The 20,400-nt window shown below is 50.3% G+C and overlaps 5 protein-coding genes across 5 annotated transcripts; 3 read left to right on the top strand and 2 right to left on the bottom strand.

Annotated features, from left to right (window-relative positions):
- Nucleotides 1-6,456: 6,456 nt before the first annotated feature.
- On the top strand, nucleotides 6,457-7,728 carry CLAFUR5_06549 (Zn(2)-C6 fungal-type transcription factor afumD; the record flags this gene model as incomplete). Its single annotated transcript, XM_047905697.1, has 1 exon — nucleotides 6,457-7,728. The coding sequence occupies one exon, from the start codon at nucleotides 6,457-6,459 to the stop codon at nucleotides 7,726-7,728; it is 1,272 nt and encodes a 423-aa protein (XP_047761788.1).
- Nucleotides 7,729-13,800: 6,072 nt separating this feature from the next.
- Nucleotides 13,801-14,565, bottom strand: CLAFUR5_06548 (uncharacterized protein; the record flags this gene model as incomplete). Its single annotated transcript, XM_047905696.1, has 1 exon — nucleotides 13,801-14,565. One exon carries the CDS (start codon nucleotides 14,563-14,565, stop codon nucleotides 13,801-13,803), a length of 765 nt encoding a protein of 254 aa, XP_047762214.1.
- A 1,926-nt stretch (nucleotides 14,566-16,491) lies between these two features.
- Nucleotides 16,492-17,366, bottom strand: CLAFUR5_06547 (putative catechol O-methyltransferase 2; the record flags this gene model as incomplete). Its single annotated transcript, XM_047905695.1, has 3 exons — nucleotides 16,492-16,521; nucleotides 16,568-17,209; nucleotides 17,259-17,366. The coding sequence occupies 3 exons, from the start codon at nucleotides 17,364-17,366 to the stop codon at nucleotides 16,492-16,494; spliced, it is 780 nt and encodes a 259-aa protein (XP_047761990.1).
- Nucleotides 17,367-18,287: 921 nt separating this feature from the next.
- On the top strand, nucleotides 18,288-18,939 carry CLAFUR5_06546 (uncharacterized protein; the record flags this gene model as incomplete). The annotated part of the gene is made up of 2 exons (XM_047905694.1): nucleotides 18,288-18,787; nucleotides 18,849-18,939. 2 exons carry the CDS (start codon nucleotides 18,288-18,290, stop codon nucleotides 18,937-18,939), a joined length of 591 nt encoding a protein of 196 aa, XP_047762586.1.
- A 521-nt stretch (nucleotides 18,940-19,460) lies between these two features.
- Nucleotides 19,461-20,173, top strand: CLAFUR5_06545 (uncharacterized protein; the record flags this gene model as incomplete). Its single annotated transcript, XM_047905693.1, has 2 exons — nucleotides 19,461-19,470; nucleotides 19,521-20,173. The coding sequence occupies 2 exons, from the start codon at nucleotides 19,461-19,463 to the stop codon at nucleotides 20,171-20,173; spliced, it is 663 nt and encodes a 220-aa protein (XP_047762584.1).
- Nucleotides 20,174-20,400: the final 227 nt, after the last annotated feature.

The following is a 20,400-nucleotide window of genomic DNA, read 5'->3' as shown; positions in this document are numbered from 1 at the left end:
AGTTCTTCTTCTTCCGGCGTATCTTCTACTATTGCCTATAGTAAGGCGATCTTAATGAATCGCGTAGGAGGTAGCAATGTCTAATACTAATGCTAGTTCCGAGGGTCGTCTACCCCTTACGGAAGGTCCTAGCTACGTCTCGTTAGGCTGTCTAGCTTTGTACCTTAAAGTCCTAGACGGTATATTATCTTGAAGTTGAACTATAATAAGAACTTAGCCTAACGCGCTTGTCGCTAATTTAGCTACTTTGTCTTTATAAAGTATTCTAGGTTCTTATAGTCGGTGTAAATCTTGACTAGCTATAAGTCCTTATTATCTACCTCGTAGGCGAGCTCGGGTCTCTATTCCTTAAAAGCCTTAATAATAGCTAACAGTTCCTTGTTATAGATTTTATAATTGCACTCCTATAGACTCAACTTCTTTGAGTAGAAGGCTATAGGATGTAGTACACTATTCTCGTTATACTACGAAAGCACGCCGGCGTTTATAAAATCTAAAGAATCTATCTCTACTACTATTTCCCTACCTAGTATATAATGTACGAGCATACTAGCTTTACTAAACGTAGCTTTCAAATTGTCAAAGGCTCGTTAGTAATCTAGTGACTATTGAATCCTTCTATTCTTATGATTACTTAGTCCGTCCGACTTAGTCAGGTTTGTAAGAGGAGTAGCTATACGCGAAAATGCTTCGATAAACCGCCTATAGAAGTTAGCAAATCTAAGGAAGGCCTAGACATCCTTTAGGTTCTTAGGAGCTTCCTATATCTAAATACATTCGAGTTTCTCGGGGTCTATCTCGATGCCGTTAGGGGTTATAATTAGCCTAAGATACTTTACCTTCTATTAGTATAATTCGCTTTTGTCGATGTCCACTATAAGTCCTATATCGCGTAGCTTAGTAAGAACCTTCCGTACGTGTTTAATATACTCCTCTAAGGTGTTACTAAAGATAAGTACGTCATCTAGGTAGGCCGACATAAAGTCGTCTAGGTGTTCTTATAAGACCTTATTAATATATAATTAGAACGATACTGGTCCGTTACACAAGCCGAATAGTAATACTAGACACTCGTAGATACCGTATCGTGTCGTAAACGCCGTTAACTACTCGTGCCCTTTAGCTATCTGTAACTTGTTAAAGGCTACTATAATATCTAGCTTCGTAAAGTACTTCTTACCGTATATACGGTTAAGCGTCTCTTATATTAAGGGAATCGGATACCGGTTCTTAATAGTAATCGTATTTAATCCTCTATAGTCGATACAAACACGTAGCCTACCTCTAGGCTTACGTACTACTAGTACTAGTATAGGAGACTAGCTCGTCTTTTGCCCTACTTTCCGTACCTTCCCTTTAGATATTTGCTCGTCTAGCTATTTCTTAACTACCTCGTTCTCCTTCTTAGCTAGGCCGTAGGGCTTACGGTATAGTAGCTCTTATAGACTATTAGGCTTAATATAAATCTCATGATCTACGCCTAGTCGGTAAGGTAGGAGTCCTTTATAATCCTTAGCTAAGAAAGCGTCCGTAATATCGTAGTATATCGGCGGTAACTTCTCCTTCGGGTTGTGATTAAACTACTTGTTCAAGAATTGGTCTAGATTATTAGTAGCTATTACACTTAGCTTGAGCTCTCCGCCGTCCCTCTTACGCCTAGTAGGCATAATATAGAAGTACTTAGCCCTAGGCCGGTACGCGTACATCCCCTACGCGCGTTAAGAAACGCCCTAGTAGTCTACTTCTTTATCGTCTATGTCTTCTAGGTCATATAATAAGACGTTCAGCTCTACCCCTCCTACTATAAAGCTCGCTACTTCTCTAGTAAAGGGCTCTAGTCCGTACCGTACTAGTGCCTACTTCTTCTTCTCGTAGTAGTTTAGGGATTATACTATTATCGATATCTTATTCTATAGACAGTGACTAAAGTAGTAATCCGATCTAAATGCCACCTCGCCTATCTCCTAGAAGATGCTTAGGTCGTACGCTATAAGCTACGGTAGGCTAAAGACGATGTCGTATTCGAGATCGGTAACGTAGTATAACATTTACTCGTGATGATCGCCTATAACTACGTCTATAAGGGCCGCGTGTATAATCTACCGCGTAGTAGCCGTTCTATCTCCTAGTATTAGTCGTCGGCTTTACGTTAAAGGGATTAGGGGTATTATGTATTTGCGTATAAATTTCTAGTTAAGAAAGAGAGAGGTAGAAGTAGAATCTATAAGGCCTCGAGCCTTTCTATATTATATTATTACGGGTAACACTATATAAGGGTATATAGCTAGCTATTACTTATCTAGTACGTATGCCGATATCTTAAGCTCCTTACTATAGTCTGTTACCGTCTCTTACATTCTATATCTCTTAATCTTATACTCTTTCTATCCTAGGAAGTTCGGGTAACCGCTATCTACTACGCTTAGGTAGCGGTCGTACTATTTCCCTACTACGGATCGGCGGCTAGGGAACTAAGGTTTGCGTTCAAATTCGGCGTAGTATTACGTAGACGCGGTAGGCGATAGTCGCTATCGTACCTATATATTAGGTATTTAGGGTTAGTCGATACGTAAGAATCTATACGGTAGCGGTAGTACTTACTCTACTTCTTAAGGTCTTTACGCTACTTACGGTTAAGCGTAGGTAGGTTCTATAGATATGTCGGTAGATCCTCCTTCTTCTTAGTACTAGCGTACTATAGTAGGCGCTATACTAAGGCACCTACTATACCGGTAGCGGTACTAGTAACTACGTTACCGTTATTCTAGTTATTCTAGCCGCTATTACCGTTCGAGTTACTATTACTACGGGGGCGCTCCTTCTACGGGTATAGTCGATCTATCTCGTAGAAGCTCTCGTCTAGTACGGTGTACTCCTCGATAACGTCTTATATACTATCTAGGCGGCGGTCGACTTCGCGGTCGCCGAAGGTCTTAATAAAGTACTTACGGTTTAGTCGGTTACGGAATAGTATAAGCTCGGTCTTATCGGTCTATAACATCTAGGCGCGTAGCTTTAAGTAGCGGGTATAGAAGGCTATAAAGGTTTCGCCTTATTCTTACTTATAGGTAGTAATGTTAACTATAGCCTTAGTTCCTTTATTACGTATACTATATTAGCGTGTTATCTAATCTAATAACTCTTCTCTAGTCTTGAACTCGTTAAAGGACTACTGTCTAGGTATAGGGATCCTCGGCTTAATACTTCGCTAAGGATCACCTTACGTCTACCTATACATAAAGCGTAGACTATCTACCTTAGTACGGAAGGTTACTATAGTTAGCTTTAGGAGAACACTACTATACTAGCTATCGAAATTAGGGTCGTTATCGTTCTTAAAGTGCTTAGGGTTAGGCATACCCTTACTAATCTCTATACCGCGAGTAAGGGTACGGTCAATAGTAAAGAGACGTTCTAGAAGGTTAACTAGTAGTGTCTAGGTACGGGTGTTACGTATAGTATTACGTATTCTCGAGTCACGACTATTGTTATTAGGTCCTAGTCGCGGACGGTCGTTATTACGTCCTCGGCTATTATTACTACGGTCATCGTCGTCTCTATCGTTATTACTACTACCGCCACCTCTACTAGTAGCTTCGCGATACCTACGTAATAGCTACTCGAGTAAGGTCTCGCGTAGGCGGGAACGAGAGGGTCGGCGGCCTAAGCGGCCCCTACCTCCGTTCTATATAGTGTCTCCTACCTTAAGCCGAGCCTTTAGGTTATCGACTTCTTATTATAGGGCCTAGTTCTTTGCCTTAGTATCTTGTGCCTTCTTCTTCTCCTTCTCGTAGATCTCGCTAAACTACTTATATAGGTTGTTAGCTTCCTTATATTTCTTCTCTAGCTCTTATAACTTAGCTAGGTCGTAATCCTTCTTACTCTTAAGATCTACTACTATTTTCTATATAACAAGCTCTTTACTTCGTAGCATCTTATAGATACGGTCGTATTTAGTATATAGCGTAGTGTACTAGGTGTTCTAGAGGTCGTTAGCTCGCTCTATTATATCGAGTTATCTGCCCTTAGTAATCGCCGTATTAACTACTTATAGTACGAAGTCGTATATAGTCTTCGGGTGTTAGGATGTAAGGGTCGTAAGGTTGTCTAGGGTGACATTCTAGTATTCAGATACGAGAATATGTTCTACCTCGTCGAGTAATAGATATATCTCGTCTAGGTTGCCGCCTAGGTTCTCTTCGAGCTTGAACTTAAACAGTTCTATAAAGTCAATCTTACTACCTTCTTCTCGCTCGAAGGCCTTCTAGTAAGCTTTATTAATCTCTTGTTATAGCGCGATACCGGTATCTACTATAACCCGCCGGTTATCGTCCTATATCTAACTCTAAGGGAAAGAGGAGAGGTCGGGGAAAAGAGATATACGCTACTTACTTTTACCCTTAGGCTTAGGTAGCGGTAGTATACCGCCGTTCGCTATTTATAAAGTTATGTTATCTAGGTTCGTAGGAGGCGTAACGGTACCTATATCCTAACTATCTACGAGCGCGCGACTACCTACTAATAATGTCGCCGCGTTACGTTCTCTAGGTATCTACGCGCTATACGCCTTACCGTATTCTATATTCTAATACGACTCTATACGTTCTCGAGTTCTACGGTTCTATCTGTTCCTATTATTACGCGTCCCTTACCTAGATCCGCGATCTAGGTAGGGTAGTAGAACAAACTATAAGGGCGCGCGTACTATAGGGTCCGAACGAGATAGTTATTATTCTACGAAGCTACGAAAGAGGAGCGCGAGGCGCGGCGAAGTTATAAAGTAAAGCTAAGCCGCGCTAACCTAATACGGAAGGTCCGCGGTTCAGCCGGGCCGACGTAGCTATAGTAAGGGGTTACGGGCTGCCCGTAATAAGCTTTAAGTAACTTACTTAAAGTCCTTCTTAATAGTATCTCGATATAGTTCTACCTATAGAGTATCTTTAAGGTACTAGCTTCAAGTAAGCCGTATAGAGTCCTTGTCTTGGTTACCTATTACTTAGTATCAAACTAAGCTCCTTAATAGGATAGATAGAGTAGACTTCTAATTCCTAGATGTTTTCTACTATAATAGTAAGGGATATAAGTAACCTATACTAATATAGATTGCTCTTATTCCTATATAAACCAGGGCTTATAACCTATTAAACAGGTACGGATTAATAGTAGCGGAGTAGAGTAAGAGATCAATCTTTAACTAACTAATAGTACAAGTATATAGTAATATATTAGGAACTAATATATTAATTATATTAGATGTCTATCTAAGCTAAAGGGAAGAGAAGGTATCTCCCTATAAGCTAAGTCATTATAGATGCCTTAGGCTACTAGATCACTTCCTAATTATTGACTCCCTTTGAGAAACTATATCTTAATATAGGGCCTTTTAGAATTGCACCCTCTCTAACCTCTAAGTGTCCGTTTATTTATTAGTAAATACGTCGTTATGCTATAGAAAGTTAGTGCTCTATATGCGACAATCCGGCTCTTTAGTGCGGAAAGCTTTCAGACCCGTGGCAAGCCACTCAAATTATGACACCTGAGGCATCTATCTAATCAGGTTAGCGTCCAAATTTGGTGGACTTGCCCGCGGTCTGATGTAGGAGATAGGCAGCAACATGCTCACCATCACGCCTCGACTGACTCTATGCCTTCATTCGTACATTCCAATCAAACAATCTCGCTCGCGATGCTGCATCATCATCCACATTTGTTGACAGGGCCAAATGATGCGCGATCCGGAGTGGCCAGCCCCAACGTCTTACACAGTGCAGCGTGCACATACAATCGCTCTGCCACATTGCCTGCATTGCCTGCAGGCTTACGCGTTCTTTGCCCATGCTGTGCCTGCTGGCAATAACTATCGCTCGGCCCTCAGACGGCAGTCAAGGGCCACAGAAGTTCAATAATCTACTGATGCTTACAGACGAGTCTTTGATTGGCTCGGAGATGACACACGCTAGTATATGTGCTTCTTCGACCCCTCAGGCGGGGAGACATTGGCACCGGTACGCTGCAGAAGTTGCGACACCGAGCATTGGACCGCAGTGAGGTTGCTGCACTCAACTCAGACGTGACACGATTGAGACCTCAGGCAAGACGTAGGTCGCTCAGGGTCATGTCACTTGTCTGAGCAATGTCGTGATCCAACACTGGCATCGTTGACACCTCAGGCCGCAAGCCGCTATGCCACTTTCAGCGCTAGTAACAAAATCGATTCTTGCTCACAGTCTCGGCTGCCATTGCATGTCATCTGACCGTTATTGACCAACAACATCAATGCAACCGTTTCAGCATCATCCACAATCCGCAGTAACGTATACACCGCCGACCATGAGGTGACATCCAGTCGGTGACATCCACTGAGATGTACGATACGCCGGCTAGCGCAGGGATCCCCAACATCAACAGCCCGAGAGCGGATGCCTGATCTGGAAGGACCATCTCCAACATCAAAGCATGTCGACTGGGAATGGCGCCAACGGGGTCCGGAAGCCAGCCATTCGCGCGCCCAAAGTCGGCCACAAGAAGTCGAGAAAAGGCTGTCAAACGTGCAAGACCCGCCGTGTAAAGTGTGACGAGGTTACACCAGAATGCGGCAACTGCCAGAGGCTTGGCCTGGACTGTGTATACGTGACACCGGAGTCAACACGTACTCGACCGAAATCAATGTCAGGCGAAGCACCATCTCGACCCATCAAATTATCACCCGGCGCCATCTCAGAAGACAGTCCGCCAGACAGCAATGGCGACCTTCCTTCCCAGCTAGTCTCGGCACCGCCAGCACCAGACCTGATATCCGAAGAGTCAGAGCAGAAGCGATACATGGAACTCCGTCTGCTGCACTACTGGATGATTCAAGTTTCACGGCCATTTGGAATGACTTCGCCCCCAGAATGGAAGGAGCTATGGTATGGAGAGGTTCCACAAGTTGCCCTCGACCATAAAAATGTATTATATGCAATGTTCACAATGACAGCGACGCATATGCTCGGCAGAGGTGCGAGAGACCCTGCTATATATACCGCCAGAGAGAGTTACTGGATCATGGCGCTACGAGAACAGACTAGCGCAGTATCAGACCTGGACAACTGCAACACAGATGCAGTCGCTTTTTCCGCTCTGTTAATCACCCTAAACTCTTTGGCCATGCTGCAGGAGCGTAGCCTGGAGCCATACTCCCCGCCTATGGATTGGTTAGAAGTTGGTCGAGGAGCTTTCACTGTTCTACCACCACCAGAGAACGTCGCCGACGGCACCGGCCTGAAGATCCTCATGGAGACGACTGCACCCATCTGGCAAGCAGCCTACTCCCTAGAAGCCGACATCAAAAAGGAATTCGGCGGAGTCCTAAATCGCGAGATCCCTTCCGCCGACGTATGGGACGAGGAAACGACAGAAAGCTACGAAACCGCTCTAAGCTACATCGCCGCCTTCCGACGAGTGATCCTGTCCGGCGAAGCAGCCGACATCAATCTGCGCTGGATTTGTATGTTCCCCTTCATGGTTCCGAGGAAGTTCATCGACTTTGTGGGCGAGATGAGGCCGCGGGCTTTGGTTATTCTGGCGTACTTCTTCGCTGTGATTGCGCACACCGATGCGTTGCAGTATCTGGGTAACTCGGCGGATAATGCTACGGCGAAGCGGGAGATTTATGCTATACGGAGGGTCTTGCCGGAGGAGTGGCTTAGTTATATGGCTTGGCCGCTGCAGGAGGTTGCTGTTGGATGATAGTTGGGCATGCAAGGCGACCGAGTATTCGAGCTCAGGCGAAGCAATACGGTACTGAAGATCACTGTCCAGCGTTGGACATTTTTGATTGCAAGGGCACGCCGGACGACTATTGTGGAAGGGACAGATCACAAGACCTTGTTTCCCACAGTCGCTGCTCGTCGAGAGTGCGTAGTGCCACGGAAACGGCATGCGCATTTCTCCTATGGGAGAATTGAAGGTCAGGTGCAAATCTTCGACGAGTGTACTGGGGACCACGGCCTGCAGCATAGTGCTTCCCGTAGCACCGCACGGCATCGTCGATCTTCGAAGTGTGGTGGACCCATGAGGAACCACATGGTACCACAGCCACCGAGAGTATCTTATCGTATCTGGACCTGCAAGGGGCAAAGTAAGAAGCCATCCATGGTCTCATATGCTGCATATCACGACGGCCAAAGGCACCAGTGCGGCAATTCACGCTGTCAAGGATGGGATCGCCACCGATTAGCGGGGTCACAGGGTTGCAGAGATCCGGCAAAAGCTGCGTACAGATGTCCTGACCACGTGGACACATATCCGCACGGCGATACGGGATCTCGAGGAATTTTCTGCGCAGTTCTGCCTGACTGCTACGTGGCTAGAGGCCTCTGGACCGGCGATAACTTTGCGAAGCGCTGGCAAGACGATTCGTTGGGTCCGTGTGGAAGCTTGATAGCCTAGCTGCGCATATTGGATATAACAAGATGCCTCGCAAGAGGAGAGGGGTGGTTGGAGCCCAGCCGGGGAGATTTGCTATCAGAGTCATCATCCAGTTCTGGATGTCTCTCGGTCGCGAGGAGATCCAAGGGCAATCACGATTGTTGAGCCGGATTGCAAGACCTTGTACCTTGCGGATCCAACAGTGCGCAATGCGATTCAATCGACGTGTGCGTGTCTCCCACGAGGAGGCAAGCGAAGGATGAGGGCGGATTCGCGACCAGCGTACCGTTACCGCCCACGGGCTGCAACATAGCGCGCTCTGTGACCAAGCCCTTAACCCAGAATGGAGGAGGGCACATTGGCTTCTGCACTGGCGACGACACTGCAAATTGTTGGCAAATGGGTTTGGGCGAAAGCGTGTCAACTGAGTTGCACGTATTGGAAGGAGAGCCTCGCCAGAGCCAGAACACTTGGGCGATAGACCGTGAGAAACCAGTGAGCTCTGTATTGGGTCTTTTCAGCACTACAGCCGGGGGAGCTGCGAGCAGGTGTAGTCAAACCGACGTTGTCTGCAAGATTCTTGACCTGTCTCCAGTCCACACCAGATGGGTCTACACCGCTTTGCACACTCTCGACGCACCTCAACATCATCCACTCCCGCTGAGCCCATAGTCGCTCAGACTTCACTGAACACACGATCAGCTGCAAGGCGAGGCGAAAGAGCGCTCGGTACGTCAGCACTTACGACAGCGTGCCGTGCCACGCCGAGGCCCGACGGCCACATGCATAACGCCAGCTCGTCTGCATGACTACCGAGAGCTAGCTATACGGTGAACGACCCCGGCCCGGATCACCTTGCTAGCCGCTGGTATCATGATGTCCATCCGACGTGCTCTTGTGTATCTACCAATGCATTCGCAGTAGGCAAACTCCCAAGAGCCCTTCTCTTCAGCCAACATTCACCAATACAGAGGACTCTCATCCAGAGGCTTGTGATTGCATGCGGGTCTGTCAAAGAACCCGGTGAATGATGGACATGCTGAGTCGAATGCACACAAAATGGAGTTCGGCACGCAATGCTTTTTCGTCCATGGTCTAGAATGCTGACGGAAGCTGTGCTGTACACGCTACTGCATGCACAATATCTGTGGCTGATCATTCCGCATCTGGAATGCAAGACCGACAGACTGCAAGACCGACAGACTGGGAGCTTGAACACATCCTAATACACTTTCGGGCACTGCGATTGTCAGCCAAGTGGTACCAGCGACCGCGCACTATCTTGCCTCTCGGCAGGTTTGGAAGTCCCATGGAGCTTGATGGAAGCAGTAGATTTGAACGACTACGACTTCCCTTCGGCTACTGCTAAGCTACGACGTGCTTGCGTTTCAGAAGCGATGCACTGAGCTGTCTTCGGGGAGACTGAGGATCGCCGCGTCGGCTCTTGCAACAACTTGCTTCACGGCAGAAGATCATCACGGGCGGGCCGCATGCATATGAACTCCTTCGCGGGTCACTTCCTTGGCACGCTTCGGAGATGCTGCAGATGTGGAATGGCTACCACTGCCAACCCGAGAGAGTATGCGCGCTCGAGCGCTGGTGCTCACAGACGGAGCACGTCAACTTAGTAGCAATGCTCCATGGTGCCCAGACGCTGATCATGACAACATCCTGGGAGGTGATTTGGTGTACATAACAGCAATTGCTTGGTAGTAGCAGGTGGCCAGAAGGACGACAGGGCAGCGACATCAGTTTTCGGCAGTCATCGCCTTGCTCAGTAGGCATCTTGTCTAGCTGCATGACACCGCCATATACAGCAAATGTCCAACTTCCCCATTAGATCGAACCCACATCAGCTTGACGACGGTTCGCGAACGTGGCATGGCCGCATGCAAGACATGCATAAATACGAAAGCATATTTGCTTCTCAACACCACACTTTCGGCACACCTGCATGGAAGGATTCTCAGCGACGGCTATTCTTTCTGCATACATGTTGCACTTCCAAAAAAACACGCCCAGTTCAGCGGCAGATTCTGCCCAGGGACCCCGACCTCTCGGTACACAGGGCTGGCCATTGAGTTGAAGCTGTAGAGGTAGAGGAGAGAGTCGAAGTCTGTGCGAGAGAAACCCGAGCATAACACATTCACTCTACGTGATCCTGTGTCAAAAGAGCATCATGCCATGCTGCCAGCCGCTGTACCGCGCTGCTGATAACGCCGCCAATATCTACCGAAGGTGCTCATCGCTGGCGCTGCTGGCCTCGATACCAACTGTTCCCATCTCCGTACGTAGCCACATGAGCAGCCGCGGGCGCGCCTGGATGTTTCGCTTGATCTGGACATACGCCTTTCTGCTGAGGTATCGTCGTAGCCTTGGGTGCGTGGACTGAAGTGCACAGTGCTGGGGGATTCCTCCTCCGTGCATCCCCGCAAGCCTCTGTGATGGTTGTGTAGTGGCCACACTTCTCCCACTTCACATTGTTGAGGTAGCACATCTCGCGTGCAGACTCTTTCTGCCCGGACAGTCGGGCGAGTTCTGGTCAATCTATTGTCGGTAGAAGTTCTGGCCCAGCTTCGATACTGTGTCCTGGTCAGTACAAGTGCCGATTCACAAGAGATTTGATCGAGTACTAACCAGCCTACGAAGACACCCGGTCTCGCGTTTTGTTTGCAAGTCTTGCGCCTGAGGAGCACTTTGCTCAGCCCTTCAGTCCGGCCTCCAGATGAGAGTAGATATGCGGTGAACAGTGGCCGTTCTTGCAAGCCAGATATGTCCAGCTGCGTTAGCCGATGCTACGTCCTTGGCTGCTATGCTGGTAGGCGTCGATGGGTGCTGGCAGAGTCCCGTAGTCCACCCGTGACGTTTGGCATGTGGCGCGGCCGCATGCGGCTTTGAAGGCAGAGAAAATATTCGAGCGCCGGTACTTGAAAAGCATGCAAGTGATGCACAGCTATTCCTGTTGCAGTCTCTCTTGCATTGGAGCACGAGCGGACCACAAAAAACGCATTCGCAGAGCTGTTGCTACACTGGCATGGAGTAGTGGAGCCAGCTGACGTGCATGTTGATGCTGAGGCGACAACTTATGGGATGCACGCAGGACCCTAATGCGGCTGAGCAGTCGAGCAGAAGAGGAAAGGCTGGCGACCCAGGACTCTCCGAAGTTCTTCGAGCCGAGCACACGCAAGCTCTGTACTTCTGCTGTGACCCATTCTACTGGGTCGTAGGAGGGATGCGTGGTACCATTCTTCTATCGGCATGCCTGCAGTTGGGTGCCTCCTCAGCCAAACGACCACGAGGTCTTGAGGATCACCGTGCATAGGGCGGAGGCAGCCGCTGCACGCTGCACGATGTGCTGCTAGCAGCACTGAAACGGCACGGCAAAACACTGGCCACGGCTGAGTGACCAAGACTGCATCACAATCAGCCTCTAGGACCCTCCCGTAATTGTGGCTTTGTCTGTATCTGAAGTACGAGCCAGACAACTCCTCTCGCCTATGTGCGCCACTGACCCTGGTCAGGATCTTGAAGAGGAGATGTGACGCCAGGAAGACTCTCACGATACCAGGAAGAGGATTACCGGCCAGGAGGATGTCAAAGGAGGTGCTGCAGGGCCGCCTCCCGCAGTCTGTGAAGATGTCAACCACAAAGGATGAAGGATGGAGCTCTGGTACCATCTCAGTTTCATGTGCTCATCGGGCCTACGGCATATCTTCAGCCACGGAGGCACGTCACGACGTGCTGCATGAGGTTAACCAATCCTTCTAGCGGAGCCCTTCAGGTATTGATTGAGGCACAGTCGTGCAGGCCATTTGCGACGGCCTTACAGAGTGGGATATCGGAGAGACTCGTATTCCGATCCCAGGGTGTGAGTATGCGCTGGCAGGTCCACAAGCAGAATCTGCCATTAGCACAGTTGCGATTACCCCTTTCATCGACAGTCATGCAGGAAAGCAATCCGCAAGTCACGGTCTGTATCCGTCCAGACCTTTTCCGCAGTGTCTCCACCTGTTAGCCGCTGGCAAAAAAGAATCCCATATCGCCGTGTCGGAAAAAAATTACGATGATCTTGTCAAACAAAGCATGAAAGTCGGTCTGACAATACGAAGGTTTGACCGTCGCAACCCTACCAGGGTCGTGGTTGGTGTAGTGGCGTCAATATTTGCGGTCCTCCAGTCCGCACACCTGACGTGTGGTCGGGGAGATCAATCACCTACTCCGCTGCATAAGTGTCGGCGGCTAGCAAGGTTGTGCCTCTTCCTTCGCCACAGCATGCAGCGAAACTGATAGACTCGTCGACCATTAAACAACTTCACACTTGCCAGCAAGGTGTCTTTACAGACTTCACATAGCACAAAAAAGCATGAAAACTGCAGTAGTGCTGATTGCCGAAACAGTACAGTATTCCCGGTATTTGTAATGCCACTGTAATTGAGTTCAGTGGTGGCGTGACTACACTATGCAGGCAGACGATTCCATCAATGATTGACTGCATGACCAACTAGATCGCAGCTTTCCACAGCTTCCCCAACCACCAAGTCTCCATAACCAGCTTCCTGTTCAGGCCGAGCAGTGTATCCACAGCTGCCGTGGTAAGTGATGCGGATATTTCTCCACAAAAGCTGTTGCGATGCCTGTTGTACTGATGCGTGGGCCACAGACCTTTGCTCAGATGGCGGAAAACTCGCAACATCAGCTTCAACGATACGCTGTTCAGACTCCACCTTGCATGGCCACCTCCGTGCTGTGTCATGCCCTTGGTACCTCGACGTCAGGTCCTGCTGTCCCTCATGGTACCTGGTAGCGCTGCCCAGCAGAGCTGGCCAGAGCTGTGATGCGAAGGCATCGACGTCTCCGTGCGGCTTGCCTGCATTACTGGCTGCAGACTCACTTGCTGAAGCTTTCTGCACCATTGCATCGCTCTGGCACAGCGCAGCGGCGCGACTGCGCGAAGCTTCGTCGCTAGGATGACCAACCTGTTCGACGGCGTCCGCAAGGTGAGCTGGGAATCGCGCGCTCAGAGTTCTAACCCCCTTGTATTTCCGGACGTATTGACTTTCACATCCCATGGCACATGCACCATGGCACACTCGGTGCGCAACATTTGCTCATACAAAATTCGCTCGGTTCGGCGCTGATATGGCCAAAGAGAGTCCAGTGCGCTCCAGATGTGGTCTACGACCGATAGAAGCTTCAGTGGTTCAGGTCTACCACTAGTGATTGTGCCTAGTGTTGGGTCCAGCGTCATCGAGGATCTTCATAGCCACAGGGACCTCGTGCCATGTGCTGATTGCGCTGTTCCCAGATCTTTGGGTCGCAGCATTGCCATGTGTAGCTTGTCACTGGGACCAACTCCAGCTAGATGTTCAGCTTTGACGCAAGTCGGTCGTTTCAGGTATTGTCCATGACATGTGCCCAGAATTTGCTTGGTGTTTGCGGCAGGCGTGGCTTCGTGAAGACATATTCGTCGCGTACCACTTTCGACTTGAGTTCAGATGGATCCCAGTCGTCACTGTCGCTAAAGTCGTGCGGTGATACAGTGCTCGGCCAGTATGCAGGACTCGTCTCCTCAGTGCGGACACTCGAGTGATCGGTAGCAGTAGAGCAGGTGGTCAATGTCGAGCATTCCGTCTCACCCCCACTGCTAGTCGCACGTATGACACGATCCTGTGCGCATTGGATGACACGCCAGAGCATCCACCTGATGACCCAATTGCTGCCGTCGCCGGTGCGGATGATGTCGTAAATGCCTCTCGTGTTTATCGAGGCATTGTCGTAAATGTGCTCGACCTGACGTTGAAAGGCCCACTCGGTGATCTGCTTAAGGTTGTATGGCGCTTGCACGCTGTCGTCGTCGACCATCTCCGGCTGCAATGACTTCCTTGTGTCAAATAAACGCTCCATGCCATTCTTGGCTTCCTGCTTCATACGGCGATAGATGATCCTGTGTCGATTGTTCCGCTCTGACAAGCCCAGGTGCAAGAAGAAGTCGGACCTCGTTCCGTCTGGCCCAACAGCGATTCCAGTGGGGCCGTCGAACGAAAGGAAGTCATCCATGCTCAGACGCGAGCATAACCTCTTGTTGTCGAAAGCATCCCGCAGAGAAGCGACATCTTCATCCTCCAAACATCGACTGCTGCGTTTCGTTGATACCATTCTCAGCAGCGTGTGTTATTGATAGCAATATGTTGAAACCCAGCACCAGTCAGCGTCCTGTGCGGTGGCACTGATGCCCAAAATCCATGCGTCTGTTTCCAGTAGGTCAAGTCCCATATCAGGGACAGCTTCGGTTAAGGTTGACGAACAGAATCAGAGGGAGCACAACATCATAAGTAAGAGGATTCCCAGGAAAGTGGTATCAGCTGGTTCCCGCGGATCCCAAGCCTCCTGGTTCGACTGCATACGGCGAATCGAGTCCGTCGAATGTCTAGAGGGCGTGCCGGTCCTCTGACTTGGCCGCCGACAGATCCAGTGGTAAGGATGTAAAGCCGGTTCCGTGTTGCGATGCAAGTACAGTCGCAAGGTTCACATAGTTGGATCACAGCCTTCACAGGTGTACAGGATGATGGCGTGGTTGGCCGGGGCGCTTGTCCCAATGCCGGGCGGAAAGCGAGAGTCTTTGACGCACCAAGAGTCGTATCGTCATGCCAATTGGCCGGTTTCTGACCCCGAGCGCTCCGCTCAGCGTGATGGCGCCACTATTTGGAACAGATTTCGAACTCAATCTTGCAATGAAGTATCAACCGGCGCGGGATTTGCTGTGCTGAAGGGACCATCCATAGTGCTCGACGCCATTTTGACAATATTCCTTAATCTATCATGCAGTGGTGTACCTGTTGGTCGCAAGGAGCGGGGCATTGTCACCGACGAATGACATCTGTCCCTCAGACGACGTTCAAGTATCTAAGAAAACAAGTTCACAGACCTCGCCATTGTTCACAGGGAGGTAGACCAGGACTCTCATGGAACTCTTGTCAGTACAGTTGTTCGGGTCGTTGTCTCAGCGGGCCGAGTGCTGACCCGAGCGTGCTCGTCTCGACACGTGCCGTGTGGCCGGGCAGAGAGTTTGCGATGCACCGAGCCGCGTCCAGTGAAAACTCTACAAGCGATGACCTGCTTCACTGCCTCAAAAACAAGGCTGTCGAGTTTGTGGGTGAGACAACGCTGCGTTATTATCATTGCCATTCCCTGTCGTACTTGCAATCAGTCGCCGGATTTATTGAGATTGCGATTGAGCGTCGATGCTGTAATATGGACGTTCGCCTCGTGTTTGGAATCGTCCTTGTTGACGTCGGGGTCAGGTTCAGCACCGAAGTGTGTTCTCACAGCGGCGATGAGAGTGAGTACTCTTGTACTGTAGCCACGTCGATTGCGTAACACTAACGCGGAGGACCGGGTGAGCTCTACATGTGGTTGTCAATTGCGATACTCGATTAGGCGTCCGCATTTTGTGACAGAGCACATGTTCTCCCTGCAATGCGTGGGATATAAAGTGAAAGCAGCCTCCTGCATGAGGTTCAGACTGGTTGTTTGGAACCAATGATGTTGGCATCTGCGGGACGTCATTTCCAAGGTACGATGGTCGCTGAGTTTGTCCTTGGTGCTTGGCTGCCATAGGACCTCCTCGCCTTTGTGCTTCTCCGAGATCCTGTTCACTTCAGAAAGCGGTAATCATGATTGCCAACGAGCACGGGCTTGTTGACCTGGCTTGAGTAGGAACATGCGAATGTTCACTTCCGTTTGAGATCTTTCGCACTAATGCCCGGCAGATGAGGCCCCTGATGAAGGCACGAGGCTTACTAGCGGACCGCGTGACGGTCCAAGAGATCGGCAAAAACGCGTGCTTTGGACGGTCGACCACACAGACCAACACAAGAATCCGAAACCTACAGTCTCGGCATGCCGAGGTGTCAGCACTCTCTCGGCTACAAACTTCAGCTGTGCGTGGTCGAAGTGTTTGGGAGGATGGTTTGCCTCGTGATTGCAATATAACATAGTTACGGGGCACTGCGAAGGTACGACATGGCATATGATCGGAGCAACCACCGAACGCATATTTGCGCAGTGACTCGCAGCAGTTCCTTATAGTACTGTCGTCACTTCCAGTTCGTCCTACTGCGGTTAGTGGGAAAGCATTAATTGTTATAGATCGACGTACCTCCAGTTCACCTGGTATAGTCAAGCCTTTTACACCTTTTGATTCGAACTTTGCGTTTCCTCGCACGTACGCACGATATGCAGGGGCTCCAGGGATCAGACAGTTATCGGCGACGATGTGTGACCCGGGTCTGAAGAGGGCGAGCTCTTCGCCGAGGCTGGTGTCTTTGACATACAGCTCGCCTTCGTTGTGGTCGAGGTAGAGCACATCGATCTGGTCAAGTTGCCCATCTTTCTTCAGTTGGCGTAACGAGTCTGACGAGAATCCGACCACGACTGTAACTATGTCAGACAATCCAGCGATCTCGATCAGTTCTCGAGCAATCTCTGCGAATTCTGAGTGCAGCTCCAGGCTCCAGTAATGCACACGCTGGCCGGGACAAGCAGAGCGAAGCTCGTCTGCGAAGAAGATGGCAGAATAGCCAACATACCCACCAAGCTCAACCATAGTACGAGGCTTGTGCTCTCGAATCAGATCAGCCATGACTCGACCTTTGTCACGACCGATCGTGATCAGGAGCTGCTCATTGCAGCCGAAGTGGTCGATCGCTTGGATGATCTTCTTGGGGTTGCCTTTCATGGTGTTGAAGTCTGGATGGCTTTTGATGTATGCCAACAGAGCTTGCTCACGACCGCCTTTCCACTGCGACAAGTTAGCAAATCCGTTAGTCTGACTCCCCCGGATGGCTCACGAAGGTGCGTTCGCCGTCGTTGAACTTCTGGAGTACCGGGTATTTCGCCACCATGTCCGGCGGAAACACGAGCTTTTCAAGCATCGAAGAATCATCTGGCGATGACATATTGGGGTGATGCACGTGGTTGTGAGTACTGGCCGATGGTGAGGATGTATCTACCGGTACTCTTTATATGTTGACCCAATTGCACGAAAGGGAGCTGCAACGGGGTTTCATCTCGCCCCGTAGGATCAATCCTCACTGCATGTGCTTATCGTATGTCGTGGCCTGCGCGATAATCGCTATGCTACATGCTGAGCGGGTGTTGACGATGAGCAACTCGGCCGTGGAGCGCTGCAAGAGGCCAATGGCGGCTGACAGGCAGTCCTTGACGGCCATAGACCCGATGTCATGCTATCTGCCCTTCGTTCGTGGTGATGACATCGAACTTTGGCAGACGGTGCTGAAAAGAGGAAGGGACGAAGCGGAGGAAAAGCATCATCTCAACAGACTTGGATGATGGATCAAGCACGTGACACCAAGAGCGGCTTCAGCGGCGTACCCAAGTTCTCTTCACCGGCAAGACATCTGCCAACATCGTCGACCCTGACATCAATGCCGATAATTCCATTACACAGACAGACCTCTGTCTTGGAAAGGATCAGGTAGGTGGCAAGCGCAAAGTTGATGCTTCTCCAATGTTCCGCTGCAAGTCCCACAGACTCAGCTCATCCTACGCGAACACCGCATCCGACGCCGAGCTGTCAACAGTGAGCTCCGTGTCTTGCCCTATGAGGTATGATCGAAGATCCAGGCTGCCATGAATCACCACACAAGACAATCACTCCCAAATATCGTTGCCTCCAAACCACAATCCCCTTCACTCCTCACTCCTCATCTCGGCCTCAGTAATTGCAAAGCAGGCATCCGGAACCTACACTAGGCAGATCAACCGCCAAGTGATAAGCTTTATTTCTACCTCACAGGATCCTTCAGACTCGGGCTTCTACTTCACAATCTTCCTCGGTCCCTTCCTCAATTGACCAAATGCCTCCCCTCACAATCCGCCCCGCCTCGCTGTCCCGCGGCGATGCCGACCTCTTCCTAGACTTCTGGGACTCCCAAATCGCATGGCTGGCAAACAACGGCGGCGCCGACCAATGGGGCACCGTACCCATCCGCACCGCACGTCCCGAAGCAATCGACAAAGTCCTTTCTTGGATAACGAGAAGCGAGACTGGCACGTCATGGGGTCCAGAGTGGAGGCGTGCGTTCGTTGCGGAAGTTGCAGATGAGAATGATGAGAGGACCCCAGTCGCGAGTATTAGCCTGCAGTCAACGCCTGCGAAGTATGTAACAGATTATCTGGCCGAAGACGATGAGCCGTACGTGTACGTGATCTGGCTCATGACGAATCGCGATGCCGGAGAGGCGGCGAAAGGGGTGGGAGGGGCGTTGATTGAGTATGCGAAGGGAGTGTGTAGGGAGGTTGGGGTGAGGAGAATGTGTCTTGATTGTTATCGTGGGAATGATCGGAAGCTTGTCAAGTAAGTACTGTGGTGCTCAATTCGATCAGGCAAGGGATGTGTGCTGACACCTGCCGAACAGGTACTACGAGAAGCAAGGGTTCACGATTGTTAAGGACTTCACGGCTGGAGAGAAGGAGTGGCCGGGGAGTGTAATGGAGATGAGGGTCTGAGGCGAGGGCATAGTCATGATCATTGTATCGGGTGGCGGAATGCCAATGGCTCTGCGCTGCTGTCAAGGAGTGGGATCGTGGTGACTGGAGTGGACAGTAGATTGATCCATAGCAAGGCCCAATGATCCCGCCACAAGAAGGACGAGGACGATAGCGGTTGGGATTGCGGTAACAAGTTCAGAGAGTGATCAGTCCATCAAGTCTTGTGAACAAGCTCGCAGATGAAGCCGTAGGAGTCAGATGGTGTTGATATGGGATTTGACTGAGGCTTGGAGCCTCATAGTGTAATGATCGTGCGTGTTCGGCGTGGAGAGTACAGTGTGTTGCCCAGAAAGGACTTGTTGGTATAGCCCCACATGTGAAGTGAAGCTAGTCATGCACGCACGGGCTGACCCGAGAGACCCTTGCAGCCGAAGCGCGTGCCGTCGTTCCTCCGTTCGAGGCACAAGAAGCCACGATCAAGTGTCATCAACAACTGCATCACCACCTCCAGCAACCAGCGACACTCTACATTGATCAAAATGGCAGCAGGTAACGCGATCCACAGCCACCATCCACGATTCCACCACTGACATCCCCAGCGGAAGAGCGAGCATCCCAAACTCCGCTGGCGCCGAGCGTGGAGAAGGCGTACTACCGCAAATGCATCCAACTCAAGCGCCGCGTCAACGAAGTCGAAGCCGCCAACGACGAAGCAAAACTCAAACGCATCCGCCTCGACCGCGCCATCATGAAAATGCGCCTCGAACGCGCCTTCCTCCTCGACGAACTCCGCAAGCGCATGGACGTCAACATTGACCAGTCCGAGGGCAGCGGCGACGAGACGATGAACACACCCCCACCAGACCGACCACACCGCGATAAGAGACGCCGGCCACAGAGTATTCAGCCTACCCCGGGAATGGCGCATGGACACCCACCTGTCAACACATTCCATGCCTCAGAGTACACACCGCAAGCACAGCGATCGGCTTCGAATTCGAATGCGGGTAATACGATACAAATGGTGCCTGGGCCGGAGGGGGTTATGGTGCCAGTGCATACTCTGCAGCATGAGAGTGGCTACTACGATCGTCCAGCGGGTCCGTCAGCGGCGGCGATGTCTCATGGGAGTCCGTACGGGCCGCCGCCGACAGGTCTGCCGAGTAGTGCGAATGGACATGAGAATGGGAACGGTGAGGTGAAAGGGGAAGGTTCTGGGGGTGGTGGTGGTTTCGCGGCGATTGATAATTGAGAAGAGATGTGGTGAGCCATTGATACCCAGGATGAGAGATAGTGATTTGGAGCACGGTTGGCAGGAAATGGCATTGAAAGTGTCACTAGCATGCTTCTACCAAATTCTTCAGCTAACGAGCGTAGGAGGGCATCGACACACCATCCATACTGCATCTTGGCGATCGACAGTCTACAGAAGCTGTAGAACGCATGTCCGGCTCGACCTTGCACCTGTGGGAGAGTGCC

This window comes from Fulvia fulva, chromosome 5, assembly GCF_020509005.1.
Source record: "Fulvia fulva chromosome 5, complete sequence".
NCBI classification, from domain to species: Eukaryota; Fungi; Ascomycota; class Dothideomycetes; order Mycosphaerellales; family Mycosphaerellaceae; genus Fulvia; species Fulvia fulva.
This window is presented reverse-complemented; position numbering and strand designations above follow the sequence as displayed.